This window comes from Ranitomeya variabilis, chromosome 6 (genome assembly GCF_051348905.1).
Source record: "Ranitomeya variabilis isolate aRanVar5 chromosome 6, aRanVar5.hap1, whole genome shotgun sequence".
In the NCBI taxonomy this organism is placed as follows: domain Eukaryota; kingdom Metazoa; phylum Chordata; class Amphibia; order Anura; family Dendrobatidae; genus Ranitomeya; species Ranitomeya variabilis.
Window position 1 is genome coordinate 496,350,693 of NC_135237.1, and position 16,923 is coordinate 496,367,615.

The window sequence follows — 16,923 nt, forward strand, 5'->3', positions numbered from 1 at the left end:
TAAAGACTCTAAGAACCATTGGCGCATACAAAGTAATGTGACATATAGATAGAAATAATAAAAGGAATCATTGGGTGAGAAGCAAGTTAGCATGATGTCCTAAATCCCAGGTGTATCACTGCAAAGATGCAACCCCTGAGGAAGCCATATCTTAACATGGGAATTTAGCATGTGGTAATAAAAATGTGTTAAAAAAATTCTCTCTCTCTCATTATTCTAGCATTTGGCAAATATTAAGAATTACGGTAATCCTAAGTGGCCTCAAATGGGAAAGGTTTATTCTGATTTCATGTCAGATATTGAGAAAAACATAGTTGTGTATTTTTATATAGTGTATGGAAACTTCTTATTTCATGTGTATATTCTCCAACAAAAAAAAAGTAAGTAAGGCTTAATCCTTACATGTGAATTCTGAGTTAGGGCATGTTTGTGGATGTATGGTTAAAATGATTGACAAGGGAACATGATCTATGAATTTTTCATAGATTCTCCCTTTTCATTCAATTAGCTTAGAATTTGGTGCTTCAGTCAATACCTAAAGCAGGCAATGGTTAGGATGGGATCAGGTGGGATGCTGAAAAGTAATATATTTATGATGGAAAATAGATCCTTAGATTAAGTGAAGAGGAGAATAAAATAAATTAGAAATATTTGACATCAAACATGTTAGTGCACTGGCTGTGAACTACGGAAGCAATCTTGGTCTGATTGTAATTTACAGCTGCATTCAGTGGCCTAGATATATTAGAAAGACTCATAGAAAAGAGGATCACAAGAGTTGGTCATAGATAGGCGATCTAAACCATTTGTCAAATGCGTGGCTGATAGATCGTATGAGTACAACTTTGGCCATCAGAAACTAGGCTGCAAAATGTACCATTGATTAAAGACAGCCAAAGTCTGGACAATAAATGCAACACTTATCACTGAAGAGTGGAAGTTGTGTGTCCTACTGGTCCCCAGGGCAGGAAACTGCATATACTACTTGTCATCTGGGCTTCTGCCCTGAAATATTGCATAAATGGCTGACACTGAGGTCACTGTGGCTGCTACTTATGGTTAAACTATGAAGGGAAAATACAAAGTAATAAAACCAGGTAGAACATTTAATTGTGTCACCTTTAGTTATATTATCCAGTGCCTGACTGGGACTGAAATTCAGTCCTGCCATTTGAAAGTACACCACTGTTTGAGGTGTATGCCACATGAGTACAAAATGTCAATGACCAAGTAATCATTCATTCATCATATAAGACCATTATACCAGTATAACACTCATACAATTACCAGACAAAATAAAGTTATTAAACCCAATATTACTAGCAATACCACTATGTGAGGGAAAAAAATACCACCACACCATGACCACACATTATCGCCACATACTGAAAGAAGATTATAACCATACAGATCAGTAACAAAAGACAGCGTACTAAGTCCAATATTATCATGACCTTTGTATTATAAGCGACAAATAATGCAGCCAAACCATAATCACAAACTGCCAGTATATACAGTAGTGATAATACCACCATAATGATCATTAACAAAAAAAATTGTACTACCACCACTAATATTACCACCATACAGTGACCATATAATGGTAGATATCAGTTCTATAGAACTCTGTGGACCACATACAGTATCGTGCAAAAGTTTTATGTGTGGAAAAAATGCTGCAAAGTAAAATTGTTTTAAATACATTTGTTAATAGCTTATTTTTACCAATTAACAAAATGCAAAGTGAATGAACACAAGAGAAATCTAAATCAAATCAATATTCGCTTTGACCTTCTTTGCCTTCAAAACAGCATCTCCTAGGTACCAAACATGGTTGTTCCAAACATCTTGTAGAACTAACTACAGATCTTCTATGTATGAGGCTTGTACAAATCCTTCTGTCTCTTCATGTAATCCCACATTTCCCACCCTATAATGTTGAGATCAGGAGTCTGTGGGGTCCATATCATCTTTTCCAGGACTCTTTGTTCTTTATGCCAAAGATAGATCTTATTGACATTGGCTGTATGTTTGGTGTCATTGTCCTGCTACAGAATAAATTTGGAGCCAATCAGATGCCTATTTGATGGTGTGAATGAAATATGAAGATAAATTAATGTCTAACAGCAATAAAGTTACATTGATTTGAATCTGCCTTCCAATGGACTGTATCTACAGGAACTCAGAACAAAGGGGGCTTCCCCTGGAATACAGAGGTGTCAACCATGACACCTCAGCTTCCTGACTCTTAGCTTCAAACAGTTAGTAGATGGTCAGTAACCAAGCAGAATATTCCTCAATTACTGTATGAAGCAGGTCTGGGGGAGGAAAAAGGTTTAATATGCAAGGTAGTTGCCCCTAATTAGCCCACAGTCCAATTACAACACAGCAATTTTAATATTACAATCTAGGCCGCCCTGGAAACACGAACCCAGGGTCAGACATATAAAATCTGGGTTACACAAAAAGAAAAGTGTTAGGGTCTGGCTATGCTAATTGTGATCCATGATTCATTCTCTTCTTCCCCCAAGGAAACAGAACAACAACTAGGTATTATTCTGTTATTTGTTCTGTAAATTAACCCTTGCAGGCGCACCCACGTCATGTGCTAAGAAGTGTGTACGTGAGAGATGGCATTGCATGATGGATAAGTATCTGTCTGTATTTCTCCGCATTGACGACACTGCTAATCATTACCAAGTCCCCAAGTTAATTTGCTGAAATGCAGCTCCAAACTAGTAAGGAACCACCACCATGCTTCTCTGTTGCCTGCAGACTCTCATTATTCTACCTCTCTACAGCCCAAAGTCAACAAACTGTCTACTGTTACATCAAAATAGACTAAAAAATGACTCTTTAGCCCAGAGCACTTGATGCCAATTTAGGCACGCCAGTTGCTATGTTTTGTGCATAGTTGAGTCACTTGTTTCCATGCTTATAATAATAATCTTTATTTTTTACAGAGTGCTAACATATTCCACAGCACTTTACATACATTATCATCGCTGTCCCCGATGGAGCTCACAATTTAGATTCCCTATCAGTATATCTTTGGAATGTGGGAGGAAACCGGAGTACCCGCAGAAAACCCACACAAACATGGGAAGAACATACAAACTCCTTGAAGACGTTGTCCTTGGTGGGATTTGAACCCAGGACTCCAGCACTGCAAGGCTGCAGTGCTAAGCACTGAGCCACTGTGCTGCCTGGTGCTTATGGTATTTGGCCACAATTTTTCCAAGATCACCTCCAGCCAGATCTCTTTCATCAGCAAATGAATGTAGCTGGATACATTTGGTTGCTACAAGATCTGAGCACGTGGACATCTGCTCAACATCTTCCAATTTCAAATGAAATAAGCACGATGTGTCTTTGATCTGCTGCACTAAGTTCCCTTGTTTGTTTTCTAGATGCTGAGAAATACAGGCACATACTTATCTATCATGTGTAAAGAGGAGGCGGGGACCTCATGTGCCTTCTCTCTCCTGGACACTGTTTGCAAGGTTACATGCTGCACCTCATTGTTATTGATGTGATATGTAATGTTTATATATTGTGATGTTATGTACTGTTTGTAGGATCAGTGCTAGAATAGGATTTTAGGTAGTATAGGACAACAGTGGGGTAGTATAGAGGGGGCACATTAGTAATAGAGCACATCATAGAATAGAGTAGAAGATATGCAGCACAGGGGTTAAGTAAATGGGAGGGACAGCATAGAGCAGGGAAGTGTAAACAGGATACTTCTTGATATGGGGCAGAAGCCCGGGCAGCCTGCCTAAGGGCAGATCGTGTGAGCAGTAGTGGAGCAGAGTATTACAGGCCGTGGGGTCTATGACCAGGCTGGAGCAGCTGAGATAATGTTCCCGGCACTTCTCTCCACTGGAGCCAGACAAGGGGCTGACGGAGCTGGTGACATGGAAGGCACAGATGGGACACGGACTGTCCAAAGAGCCTGCCCGGATGGCAGGGAAAAGGAAGGCAAATATAGGACACAGTTTGACCAGTGGTATGGCAGCGACTGCCGGGAAGAAAGCGAGAGAAATTACAGATAGAATAGAGTCTGCCCGGAATGCAGGGAAAGTGCAGGATATGTGACTCTGTGTGAACTGTACTGCCAATCTGATGATAGTACCGTTGTCCAGTAAAGTTGAGTTGTTTGAAAAGACTTGTGACTCTGAACCATTTTGTGAAGCCGGAGTGACAGCACCTGACAAGAACCTGGCAGTGACCGTAAGTGTTTTGCAGCGCACACTATACACACAGCAAGAGAAACATTACATTTCATCTGTGGGGCGCCAGGGTGTGGGAACCATACAGCTAGTTGCTACGACTACCACCCTGACCACCTTACACATGCAAAGCCATCAGGAAAGCATCTGACTGGCTCTAAATATTATTCTGCAGCCAGACAACAACCCCCATCATACAGAAAATATCATTAAGAACTATTCACAAGGAGTGATTGAGTAGTGATCAACTCCTGTAACATAGTTAACTACCAACACATCTATTACAATGTAAAGATCATGTCTGACTACCTAATTGCAGCATAAATAGACAACGTCCCAAACAATATGAGCAGTGCTAATAAATCCAAAATAAACCCTCAGCAAGAAGTTATATGATATGTTTTCTACCGACAGGCCAACCCACTGTTATGTCTGAGGTATCACTCCGCTTAGTCCCAGCCCACAATGCAAACCAAACTTCAGGTATTAGCAGAAACTTTACCAACAGCTATAAATGAAGGCTACTCATGATTGGTATGGTACAATATATATATATATATATATATATATATATATATATATATATATATATATATATATACAGTACAGACCAAAAGTTTGGACACACCTTCTCATTTAAAGATTTTTCTGTATTTTCATGACTGTGAAAATTGTACATTCACACTGAAGGCATCAAAACTATTAATTAACACATGTGGAATTATATACTTAACAAAAAAGTGTGAAACAACTGAAATTATGTCTTATATTCTAGGTTCTTCAAAGTAGCCACCTTTTGCTTTGATGACTGCTTTGCACACTCTTGGCATTCTCTTGATGAGCTTCAAGAGGTAGTCACCGGGAATGGTCTTCCAACAATCTTGAAGGAGTTCCCAGAGATGCTTAGCACTTGTCCCTTTTGCCTCCACTCTGCGGTCCAGCTCACCCCAAACCATCTCGATTAGGTTCAGGTCTGGTGACTGTGGAGGCCAGGTCATCTGGCATAGCACCCCATCACTCTCCTTCTTGGTAAAATAGCCCTTACACAGCCTGGAGGTGTGTTTGGGGCCATTGTCCTGTTGAAAAATAAATGATGGTCCAACTAAACGCAAACCGGATGGAATAGCATGATGCCTCAAGATGCTGTGGTAGCCATACTGGGTCAGTATGCCTTCAATTTTGAATAAATCCCCAATAGTGTCACCAGCAAAGCACCCCCACACCATCCCACCTCCTCCTCCATGCTTCATGGTGGGAACCAGGCATCTAGAGTCCATCCGTTCACCTTTTCTGCGTCGCACAAAGACATGGTGGTTGGAACCAAAGATCTCAAATTTGGAATCATCAGACCAAAGCACAGATTTCCACTGGTCTAATGTCCATTTCTAGTGTTCTTTAGCCCAAACAAGTCTCTTCTGCTTGTTGCCTGTCCTTAGCAGTGGTTTCTTAGCACCTATTTTACCATGAAGGCCTGCTGCACAAAGTCTACTCTTAACAGTAGTTGTAGAGATGTGTCTGTTGCTAGAACTCTGTGTGGCATTGACCTGGTCTCTAATCTGAGCTGCTGTTAAGCTGCGATTTCAGAAGCTGGTGACTCGGATAAACTTATCCTCAGAAGCAGAGGTGACTCTTGGTCTTCCTTTCCTGGGGCGGTCCTCATGTAAGCCAGTTTCTTTGTAGTGCTTGATGGTTTTTGCCACTGCACTTGGGGACACTTTCAAAGTTTGCCCAATTTTTCGGACTGACCGACCTTCATTTCTTAAAGTAATGATGGCCACTCGCTTTTCTTGACTTAGCTGCCTTTTTTCTTGCCATAATACAAATTCTAACAGTCTATTCAGTAGGACTATTAGCTTTGTATCCACCAGACTTCTGCTCAACACAACTGATGGTCCCAACCCCATTTATAAGGCAAGAAATCCTACTTATTAAACCTGACAGGGCACACCTGTGAAGTGAAAACCATTCCCGGTGACTACCTCTTGAAGCTTATCAAGAGAATGCCAAAAGTGTGCAAAGCAGTCATCAAAGCAAAAGGTGGCTACTTTGAAGAACCTAGAATATAAGACATATTTTCAGATGTTTCACACTTTTTTGTTAAGTATATAATTCCACATGTGTTAATTCATAGTTTTGATGCCTTGATGAATGTACAATTTTCATAGCCATGAAAATACAGAAAACTCTTTAAATGAGTAGGCGTGTCCAAACTTTTGGTCTGTACTGTATATACATATATATATATATATTGTCAGATCACGTCAGTTTGCCTGAGGCGGCATGCGGCCCCAGAATATCACGCTATGTGAGAGCAGAAAGCAGAGGACGGTGTGTCAGTGTTAATGCATTTTCACTTTCATAATACTGCAATTTTGGAATAAAAAACATTCTATGCTGCCAGGCATAACTAGCTTTCATTTGTAGCTGCTTATAAAGTGCCTGCCAATAATGGTGGCTTTATTTTTGTGGGTTTCTATTTGTACTTTTTGTTGTATATATTTGACTTTTTAAACACACATTTAATGTTTTCGGTGGTGGTATGACCTAGAAACAGCAATTCTGGAATTTTTTTGTGTGGGCTCAATAACAAATTAATTTTATTGTACAGTGCTACCAATTAAGTGTACGTTTTCTTTTTTTTAACTGTTATTTAAGGGATAAATCATTTTTAATTGAGAATTTTTTTTCCAATATGTTTCAAACTTTTTTAAAATTTTTCTTTTAACCACGGTGGTAGGATACTACCTAAGGGATCAGTTGATCGCTCATATGACACAATGTAATTCTTCTGTACACTACTGTTTTATGCCACTAACTAGATATGAGTGGATCGATCTGTTACGGATCGACTTCAAGGAGAATTTCCTTAAAATTACAGGTCCCCACAAATTTGAACAATGTGCTTTTCGATTAATATGGATCACATAAAGAAACAAAAAAAGGCACCATTTCATACACCTCTGAAGACTGCAGGAGTCTGAGAGGGTGCTAATGACGTTAGGCGAAGGATTCCCTATAATGCCCAGCAGTTATCACATCACATGGCCTAACTTAGTCATTAAGGGGAACTATCAAAGCTACTATCAAAGATGAGGGATAGAAAAAAGACTAAATCTGACTATGTTGTACGACTGCAGTGCAGAATCAAATTTAAAATGGAAGTGATAGTGTCTTCTTTGTATAATAATGCAAAAATTGAAGAGATAGGGAGGTGCTGGACCTGCAGAGTCAGTGTGGTTGTGAAATGATTGCTTTGTGATATACTGCAGTTAAAACACCTTTAGCATTTTTTTTGTTCTTCACACACTGCAAACAAGGGTCAATATCCCTCTTTCCTAATTTTGATTAAATAAAATTCCTGAAGCCATGGCTTATGTGTCACAGAAAATGTGCTTCCTGGCTTGTGAGACAGACAAGTCGTATTTTATTTTTATTAAAGATAAAATTAAAATCTCCAGAATCTAGAAATGTAATCACAACTGTCTACTCACACATTGTTTGTGTTAAAGACCTGAAAAGGGGTTAAATACAGTCCTAGAAGACCTCAAAGTGATATACACATGTTTTCTGGGCAATTGGAAACTTTGTAATATTGAGATTCATGGCCACTTTATTTGAAATTGATTGATTTTTTAGGGAAAATATGACAAATTCCAATTTCAAAAGATTTGCCCAATGCCTAGCTCTATTTTTCACCACACAACTCCTTGCCAGCATAAAAATATTGTTTTACCGCATTCTGAAGGCCATAAGCTACATAGGAAAGTGTTCTTTACAGTTAGAGCAGTCAGACTGTTGAATGCCCGACCACAAGAGGTATAAGGGTATGTGCCCACAGTCAGTAATTGGCAGCGCTTTGGGCACAACATATATCCACTGCGTCCAAAGCGCTGCCAGCTTTTGAACGCAGGTGATTCCGCATGTGTTCATTGAACCGTGCGGAATCACATAATCCAATATATTGTACGGGTGATATTTATCTTGCTGAGACGCGTCTCCGCAAGATAAATAGACATGCTGTCGTCTGTAAAGACACGTCGCATGTCCGTCTCCACAGGTGAACCGTGGGTGTCAGTTTCTTGTAATCCTATCCACTATGCTGTAACATCTGGCAGCTGCAGGTTGGACACTGCAGATGTATGCAGCGTCCAACCCGCAGCATTTACAAACCGTGGGAACATACCTTTAATGGCAGACACTATAAGAGCATATAAAAAAGGGCTGGATCGTTTTGTCACAAGAAATGGCATTAAGGGTTTGAAATAATCTAGTGATCTAGAATGTATAACTCGTGGAGAAAGATGGAATTTTACATATGTCTTTTTTCAACCTATGCAAGTATATACTGTACCTGTAAGTAACATTTTTATTTTACCATTGATGGAACTATAGGAGGGTTTATTTCTTATTGGTACAATTTTGTGATACAAATTACTTTTGGCCCACTTTACAATTTTTGGGAGGTGAAATAATAAAAAATAACAATTCTGTTGCTTATATTTACCCTGTAGGATAAAAAACATTTTAGAGGACAGGTCATGATGATTTTGATGATACCATTTTTGTGTAATTTTCATACTCTCAACGTGATGAAGTCTTTTCATCTTTTCTTAAATAAGGAAAAGCATCTAATTTATGTCAACTTTCTACAGTATCTGTTTTTAACTGATCAATTGCTAAACATTGATAGAAAAAAATGTTCAGGTAGTTACCTCCTAGTGTAAAGCAGGAATGGTTTAAAAGCAGGCATTGGGGTATGGGAAGAAACCTGACTACTCAGAGAGAGAACACGTCACCAATATTCTGAAATATTTATGGTAATTTAGTTCTTGAACCAAGTAATAGAGTTTGTCTTTCTTCATTTTAAATGAAGTGAAGTTGATATCATAAACATCTGGAGCTAGAATGTAATCTGTAGGGCTCAGCGCGGCTGCTATCTGACGCCTAATCATTCATAGACGTCTGTGCTGGTTGATAGTGTGCCACACCTTTTATATAGAGATGACCTTATATTGACGAGCTGTAAATAACTCACAATTTGTATTTGCAAATAGGGCTGGCTTTAGAATTGCCCTGGAAAAAAGTAAAAGTTGGGCCCTAAATGCACCGTTGCACAAACATTTAGGGTGCATTTACATGAGCTTATTTAATTGCAGTGAAAATCTTACTGGTGAGATGGAAAACAGGAGGAAGTGCCATTTTGTGTGTGTGCTTTGGTCGGCGCATGCGCCGCTATGGTCATACGTCACTCACCAACACAGATTCTCATGATTGGCCAGCGGTTACTTTATATACCAACCTCGTTGCCAAGATTAGCCACGTCTCCTGATGAAGACACAAACAAAATGCGCGTAGAGGTGGCTTCCAGGGGTCCGTGTACTACATCTCACCAGTAAGTCTTTCTACATTTTACCTTACTTTATCTCACACATAGCTTAGCACTATTTGCACTATCTAGCACTTTATTATCGTGCTGTCTATTACACTGAGCCTGTCTGTGCTATTACCCACTCTCCATTTTTTGAGCACTGTCTCATTAGGTGGATAACTAAATTGTATTGACAGCTTGTGTATTATCCCCAATAATTTTAACGGTAATTTTTTTGTATATCTGAGGTGCTAGACTTTACAATTTTTGTTACTGGTTGTTTAAGACTTAATTTAGCATTCCCTTGAAAACCTGCTTCGGCAGTTTTTATTCTGTTTAATGATTATTTATGTATTCTACTAAAATAACATTTATTATTTGGTATAAAATAATCTATGCCTCCTCCATTGTTTTGGCTGATTGGCAAAAGCTGTTGGTGTCGTCTAATCTATATTGAATTTTTGCTTTTATTTAACCCCATTCTTACAGGGATATTTCAGAGTTTAAAGGGACAACATCAGTAAAGGCTTTAGTGAGTTTTATGGGAAGGAGCATTGACAGTGCAGTCAACAAGTGACTGCTTCTAGGAAAGTCACATGTTATGAGGAGGAGCTAACTGTTATGAGACGGTAAGATTTGAGTCAGTCAGAAAAGGATGGTGATGGCAGCAAGGACTGGTATGTGAGACTCTGACAGGATACAGGCCTCTATAGGGATCTGAGCCCTGCCACAGGGAGATAGAAGGGAAAGCAGTGGGCAGCCACCATTGTGAGAGGATTTTCACTGCATTTCTGGGAGAGCAAGTCACATCAGAGGGAAGAAAATATCTCAGCCACTAAGGTGTAAGTGAGTGAGGGTCTCCACAGAGAGAGAACCTGAAAGCAGCCAATATCACACTAAGAAACTGCCTGTCTGCAAATGTTCATCTGTAAGGAATAGGCTGACCCATTTACCTCAACACTGTATATAGTTATCTACCAGATTACCTCCAGTAAAATCAGTTCTAAATACAAGCTGCCTCTGTCATCTCTGGGGAAATATCTACATATAGTCGGTCGGCTCATCGCATTTTTTTTTAGTTTGTCACCACCATTGAACTGAACTTACTCTGCTGCTTGATCTGATTTAAAGGAGAAAAAAGCCCCGACAGTGTATCAATCATCCCAACAGATTCTGCTATGTGTGTGGTTCTTTTACACCAAAAGGCCAAGTACATTCAATCACTAAATCATATTAAGAAGATATACCAGATGTACTTTAAGTGTCCACTTGGTGATCAAGACAAAAGCTGGGCCCCTCATGTGATATGCTCAAGTTGTTCAAATGGTCTTTGTGACTGGTTAAATATGAAGAAAGTGGCTATGCCATTTGCTGGTCCCATGATTTGGAGAGAACCCAAAAATCATAGTAATGACTGCTACTTTTGTTTTGTCAAACTGAAGGGCTTTTCTACAAAGAACAAATATAAGATAAATTACCCTGAACTTGAATCTGTGATTAGGCCAGTTCCACATGATGGTACATGGCCAGTTCCTGTACCACCGTTGTCTGGATTGGATGAAACTGAAGTAGAATATGAAGACTATGGAGCTGAAGCTTCTGGCGAAGACATGGAGACCTCAAATCAAGATGAGTATGTACCTGATGGAGCAGCTGACACTTATCTAACATTGGGAGGTGAAGTGTAAAAAATGCTTTAAAAGTTAGTTAATTACCACCAAATTTATGGTTAAGATACCACATTTCATAAATTTTGGATGATGGAGTTGAAATGAGTTGATCAAACATTTGTCATAAAATATGCTCTTTTTGATAAATGTTTGCCACAATCTTTGGACTATTTAACTGCTTAGTTACATAGCCCCCTCACCGTACATGGATGCATTTTCACTTAAGCTGACATTTAAGTTATAAAGGCTGGTGATATAATAACAAACACCTCAGTCTATTCTCTGATTGGTATGATGCTGCGAGCATAATTGAATCATTTATTACATTAACCGCGCCATCTGTTCCTGAGCTCCTCTGTAAATACAGAGTGTACTTTCTGCTGTGTTGCAGCCACTTTGTATTTCCAATATATGCTAAACTCAATTTTAAGGACTGTGGATCAGAACAGGATTTTGTATTCTCTCAGTGAAAGCTCAGAAGAAGCATAGAAATTCACCAAACACAATCTATGACTAGTATGTAATGCAAACAATACAGAAAAAAAAGAGGTAAGTCAAAATGACTAAATCTGTCCATCATGTCACAGTCACTTCGCTCAATATCTGTATTAACAGCTGCTCCCTGCTACATGCATGATATAACGGAGGCTTAGCTTCAAGGTAAAAGCTTTCCTCTACGATCTCTACTGGGCAGAAGGTCCATAACATTTTTCTAAAAATGTTCAAACATAATTATCATTAAAAACAAAGTCAACTTAAAGTGAACCTATCAGTAAGAACATGCCTCGGAAACCTGAGAAACTGCAGGATAGGGCAGGGACAAACATTTCCAGTAAGATCTATTCTGTCATTATCTGTCACTCTGTTGTACAGCCAATGGACGATATTGAGGTAGACAGCATGAGATTACTAAACCCAATGATTGACCGCAGTGATGATGTGTTTTAGACTTAGTCACCACTGCAGCGCCGTCAAGAAAGAAAGGTGAGGAGCAGCGGTACTGGAGTTTCAGGGGTGCTAACAAGTAGGCACTGCTTACTTTGCTGTTTTAAAGCATAAGCAGGCTTGGTCCTTAGGGTTCATGTCAGTAAGAATGTGCCTAAGAAACCTGAAGTACTGCCATAACGGGGAGAGGAGCACAATTCCAATAACACCTATTCTGTCATTATCCATCGCTCTGTTGCATGTTTTATTCATATGCAAATTAGCCTCATATGTGCACTTGCAGTCCTTAACTTCTCTGTGCTTTTTCCCACTGGCGCCACCTCCATTCTTGAGTTACAGTATAGATAGTGGGTGTGATGCTGCATGACTTCAACTCTGCTCTCCACTGACAATCAAGAAGATTGGGTGGCACCGGCGGGAAGAAGCAAAGAGGAGCCAGGACTGCAAGTGCATTTGTGAGGCTAATTTGTTTATGAATAAAACATACATTTCCACGCAACAGAGTCCTGGATAATGTCAGAAAAGGTGTTTTTGGAATTGTGCTTCCCTCCACTTTACAGCAGTTTTTCAGGTTTCTAAGGTACATTCTTACTGACAGTTATTCTGAGGAGCCAAGGCTGCTTATGCTTTAAAATAACAAAATTATCATTGCCTACTTGTTGAAGACCCTGCAACTCCGGTGCCGCCTGTCTACTGCTCCCCAGCAGTCTTTGTTGCTGTGGTGACTTCAAGTCTACAATACGTCACCACTGCAGTCAGTCATTGGGCTTAGTAATCTTGTGTTGCCCACCTTAGTATCAAGACGATTGGCTGCAGTAGTCATGTTATATGATATCACCGCATGATGCCAGTGCATGAACGTGCACATTATCGCAACCCCCTTAACAGGGCTGCCAATCGTTTCACAAATTCCAGGACCTCTGTAAAAATAGGACCCATTTTTGCTCTGTCCGTAAAAAAATAATGTAAGGCGACGGCGTCCATGATTTTTTTGAAACAGAAGAAACTTATACAGATAATTTTGACTGTAATTCATTATTGTACAATTTAGAGTGACTGCAGCTGATATCTACATATCAGAATTATGGGCTGTAGATATGGATCACTGATAATCATCATGATTTATAAAGGTTTTTTTCAATGTGTCCGTAAAAAATACTGTCTGTTCGTTCTTTTTGCTAAGCGGTCCAGAGAAAAGAAAAGGTCGGCACTGCCCCTTATGTGTAAATTATAGCGTTCATACAACTGAACGATGAAGATCAATTACTAGAAGTTTCTCCAGCTCTGTACGACTAATATACATGTATGCAATAAATTCTATATTGTTTATGTAAAGTCTGAGCACACCGACATTTCCCAGAACATCGTTATCCTGTTATGCCTTTGGAGGTCCGAACTGGCCATCTGGCAATTCTGGCAAATGCCAGAAGGGTTTATCTGGCCTTGGGCTGTCTTGTCTGCTACGCTGTTAGCAGAATTCGTGTTCTCAAGACACCCATACTGTTAACAGAGTTGCTGACTCTGTCTCTTACCCCAGCAGGCCACAGGTATCATTAGAAATATTGGTCTTGTTGGTCTTTCCTGTATCCAGGGTAATATTAGTAATAATATATCCCATCTGGTGCTTGGGGACGGGGACAGCTTGGGCCTGTGTGATGTCAAATGCCAGGGATGAATTTCAGCTCCAGTCCGTACCTGTGCCTTAGAATCGTAGAGCTCGTTCATAACTTCTGCATTTCTCCATTACTGGGAATTATGTGTCTACCAAGTAGCAGACGACAGTTATGTCGTCTATGTCTCCAAAATGCAAGAGAATTGCTGGAAATACAAGGATTTTACCTTTGATGAGTCTTCAACTGTAAGGTGATCTTAACCTTTCAATGACCAAGCCAATTTATTTTCCTTTTGCCTGTCTGCATTTTAACAGCAATAACTTTATTTTTCTCACTGACGTGGTTTTCTGAGACTTTTTATATTTGGAAAATTGTTTTCTTTTTCAGCACTGCTTAGGAGAACATAGAGATTACCGTGTAATTTATACATATTTCTTAAATATTTTTGCATTGTTTTTATTTTTGTAATATTTTTATTCAGTGTAATATTTAGTCATGTAGATACCTAATTGTAGGCTTTTGATTTTATGTAACGTTTGTGCATGAAAATGTTTTTGTTAATGTTTCTGGGTTTTTTTATTTTTGGGGTTGCAAAAGGACTTTTTATTATTTTACATTTTCTTTGTGTTTATAATAATATTTTTATAATATGTCTCCCTAGAGGTCACAAACGATTTCTATGGCGCATCAATTTAACTGTAAAGGGGGTTGGAGAAAAAGAGGATTGTTTCTTCTAGCGCTGTTAACTGGTCTCATTTTGTGTTATCAGCCTCTGGCTTTAAAAGTGCCTAGGTGTCTCCTAGAGATGACCAAATCAATTCAAAGCAATTAAATCTTATATTTCACCCCCAAAAAAATTGGATTTGCACAAATTAGCATTTTTTGCAATTTGTTAGCACAAATCCAGTAAAGTGGTATTCAAAATGGGGTTAAAAAATAAATAACATTATACCCACCTCCCGCTAGAACTAACTTTCTCTGTGCAGCTCCCTGCCTGGTCCTCTAAATTATGGTCCACTCTTCAGCGCACATTATTGTTCACAGGACCCATCCAGTTTTCAGCACCCACAGAAGTGATTAGGCCTCATGAGACATCATGATGTGCATTGCTGATGTTGTAAGGTCTAGTCAATGTTGGGGGAGCAGTGATTGAAGACTAGACCAGAACTGTGGGGACCAAGCATGGAGCTGCATGGAGGGCACAAGTGGATATTATTGGTATTTTTTTTATATAACTTTCTTTATTTATTTTACCCTATGTTTGTCATGCTCTGAGGTTGTAAGCATGTGCGAGAATGCAGTAACGCAGGGAAAGCAGAACAAGGCTGTATAACAAAATTATTTAATTTGATTAACAAAAGGGATGTCAATGGTCTCCTCGCAGGGAGTTAATAAACTATGAGCAATGAATAATAAATAAGGGGGCTAAAGGGTTAACTCAACAATCTGATATTTAAATGGCACTTATCGTAGTCTTCTCTGGTCCTTATCCACATACAGTCTGATGGGAGTCAGAGTACCGACACCTTCCAGCGTGGTGTCCTCAGATGAGGAAAGCATAGTCCAGCTTCTGGCGGCAAACGGGCAGTCACCGGTTCTGCCCGCTGAGCCCCTAGTCCATAAATTTGTCCAGCCAAAGTGGGGAGTGCTGCTGGAGTCTCCGTACAACAGGTGTGCCACTGCGCGTTTGTCATCAATGGGGAACACACCTCAGGGTCCTCCTCCGTGCGAGCACTGTACTCCGCTTAGCTGGGCACTCGGTGCTCTGCACACTCACTGGCTTAATGGCGCATATGTAAAAGCTCTGTTGCGGCTCAACTCCCTCTCACACTGCGGAATGCTCGCATGCCTCTGCTCTCGCTGCCGGCGGGAAACAAGACTTCTTTCCGCACTTCCTGTTCGTTGCTCGGATTAGCCACACCCCTCTCCCTGGGTCATGGGACCTGTCTGGTCCCCCATTCTTCCCCCCGACAACACTGGACGCAGCCTTGACAGTTCCGGAACCTGCATGATGCAGTTACCCACAGCTCGGTCTTCCTCCTTACAAGGTCTAAAGAGACTAGAATAAAAGAATTGAGTTTCCTGGACAAATTCAAGCAAATCTGTGCATACGACTTTTTGTAGATTCGATCAATGAAACTCTATGGGCCAGTCCAAGGAAAAAGCAGATAGCAAGGTGACATGTCACACAGATGTGTGAATGTAGCTTAACATTTGACACAAAAACTTTCAGGATGACCCAGGTCACAGAATGCCCCATGTCCAGGCTATACCCAAGGTTAAAGCGGCCTAGGCCATTTCATACCCCCCTCATGCCAGATTATATCCCCCTTGATATCAGAAGCGTTGAAGTATATGCACAGGAATCACTTAATTTTTCAGCATCTTATTGGAATTCAGATTTGTCAGGTAAGTTATGTGAGAAGAAAGCTGGCATAAATCTTAACATTCTAAACACACAGACTTTTATTACTTGAACCATAAAAACTTAAATCAGTAAAATTATTAGACTTCCACAAAGATATAATGAGGCAAAGAATCCTACTGCACTTCTCAGCACAAAAATGAAGGGAGAAACGATCCAGCAGGAATAGAAGCTTTCTTTTAAAAGTGAAACTTAGCATTTATTCAAGTGTAAAAAACTCCAAAATTGCAGACAATGCAGTATAAAATTCCGTTGACCTACTAGTATTGACAATCTGTCTTACTCATGGTCTCAGACTGCTGTGGAGAAACTGCTGCAGATACTGTAGTTGTTAATAATTATCATTCATTTATTTTACTTGCTTATATAGCGCCATCATATTCCACAGCACTTTACAGACATTATCATCACTGTCCCCATTGGGGCTCACCATCTATGTTTCCTATCAGGATGTCTTTGGGTGTTGGAGGAAACTGGAGAACCTGAAGGAAATCCCCGCAAACACGGGAGAACATACAAACCTCCAGCAGATATTGTCCTTGGTGGGATTTGAATCCAGAACTCCAGAGCTACAAAGCAATAGTGCTAACCACTGAGCTGTCCATCATCATTGCACAGTTCATAGTAAGTGCTATTCACGTGTTCTTAATGGCATCTGAACAAGCCATTA

At 39.8% G+C, this 16,923-nt stretch overlaps 1 protein-coding gene across 1 annotated transcript in view; it reads right to left on the minus strand.

Annotated features, from left to right (window-relative positions):
* The window catches only part of LOC143782854 (E3 ubiquitin-protein ligase RNF31-like), a 346,633-nt gene extending 336,625 nt beyond the window's left edge, over positions 1-10,008 (minus strand). Inside the window, exon 1 of the mRNA XM_077270773.1 lies at positions 10,003-10,008. Coding sequence (XP_077126888.1) covers positions 10,003-10,008 — 6 coding nt within the window. The remainder of the gene's footprint in view (positions 1-10,002) is intronic.
* Positions 10,009-16,923: the final 6,915 nt, after the last annotated feature.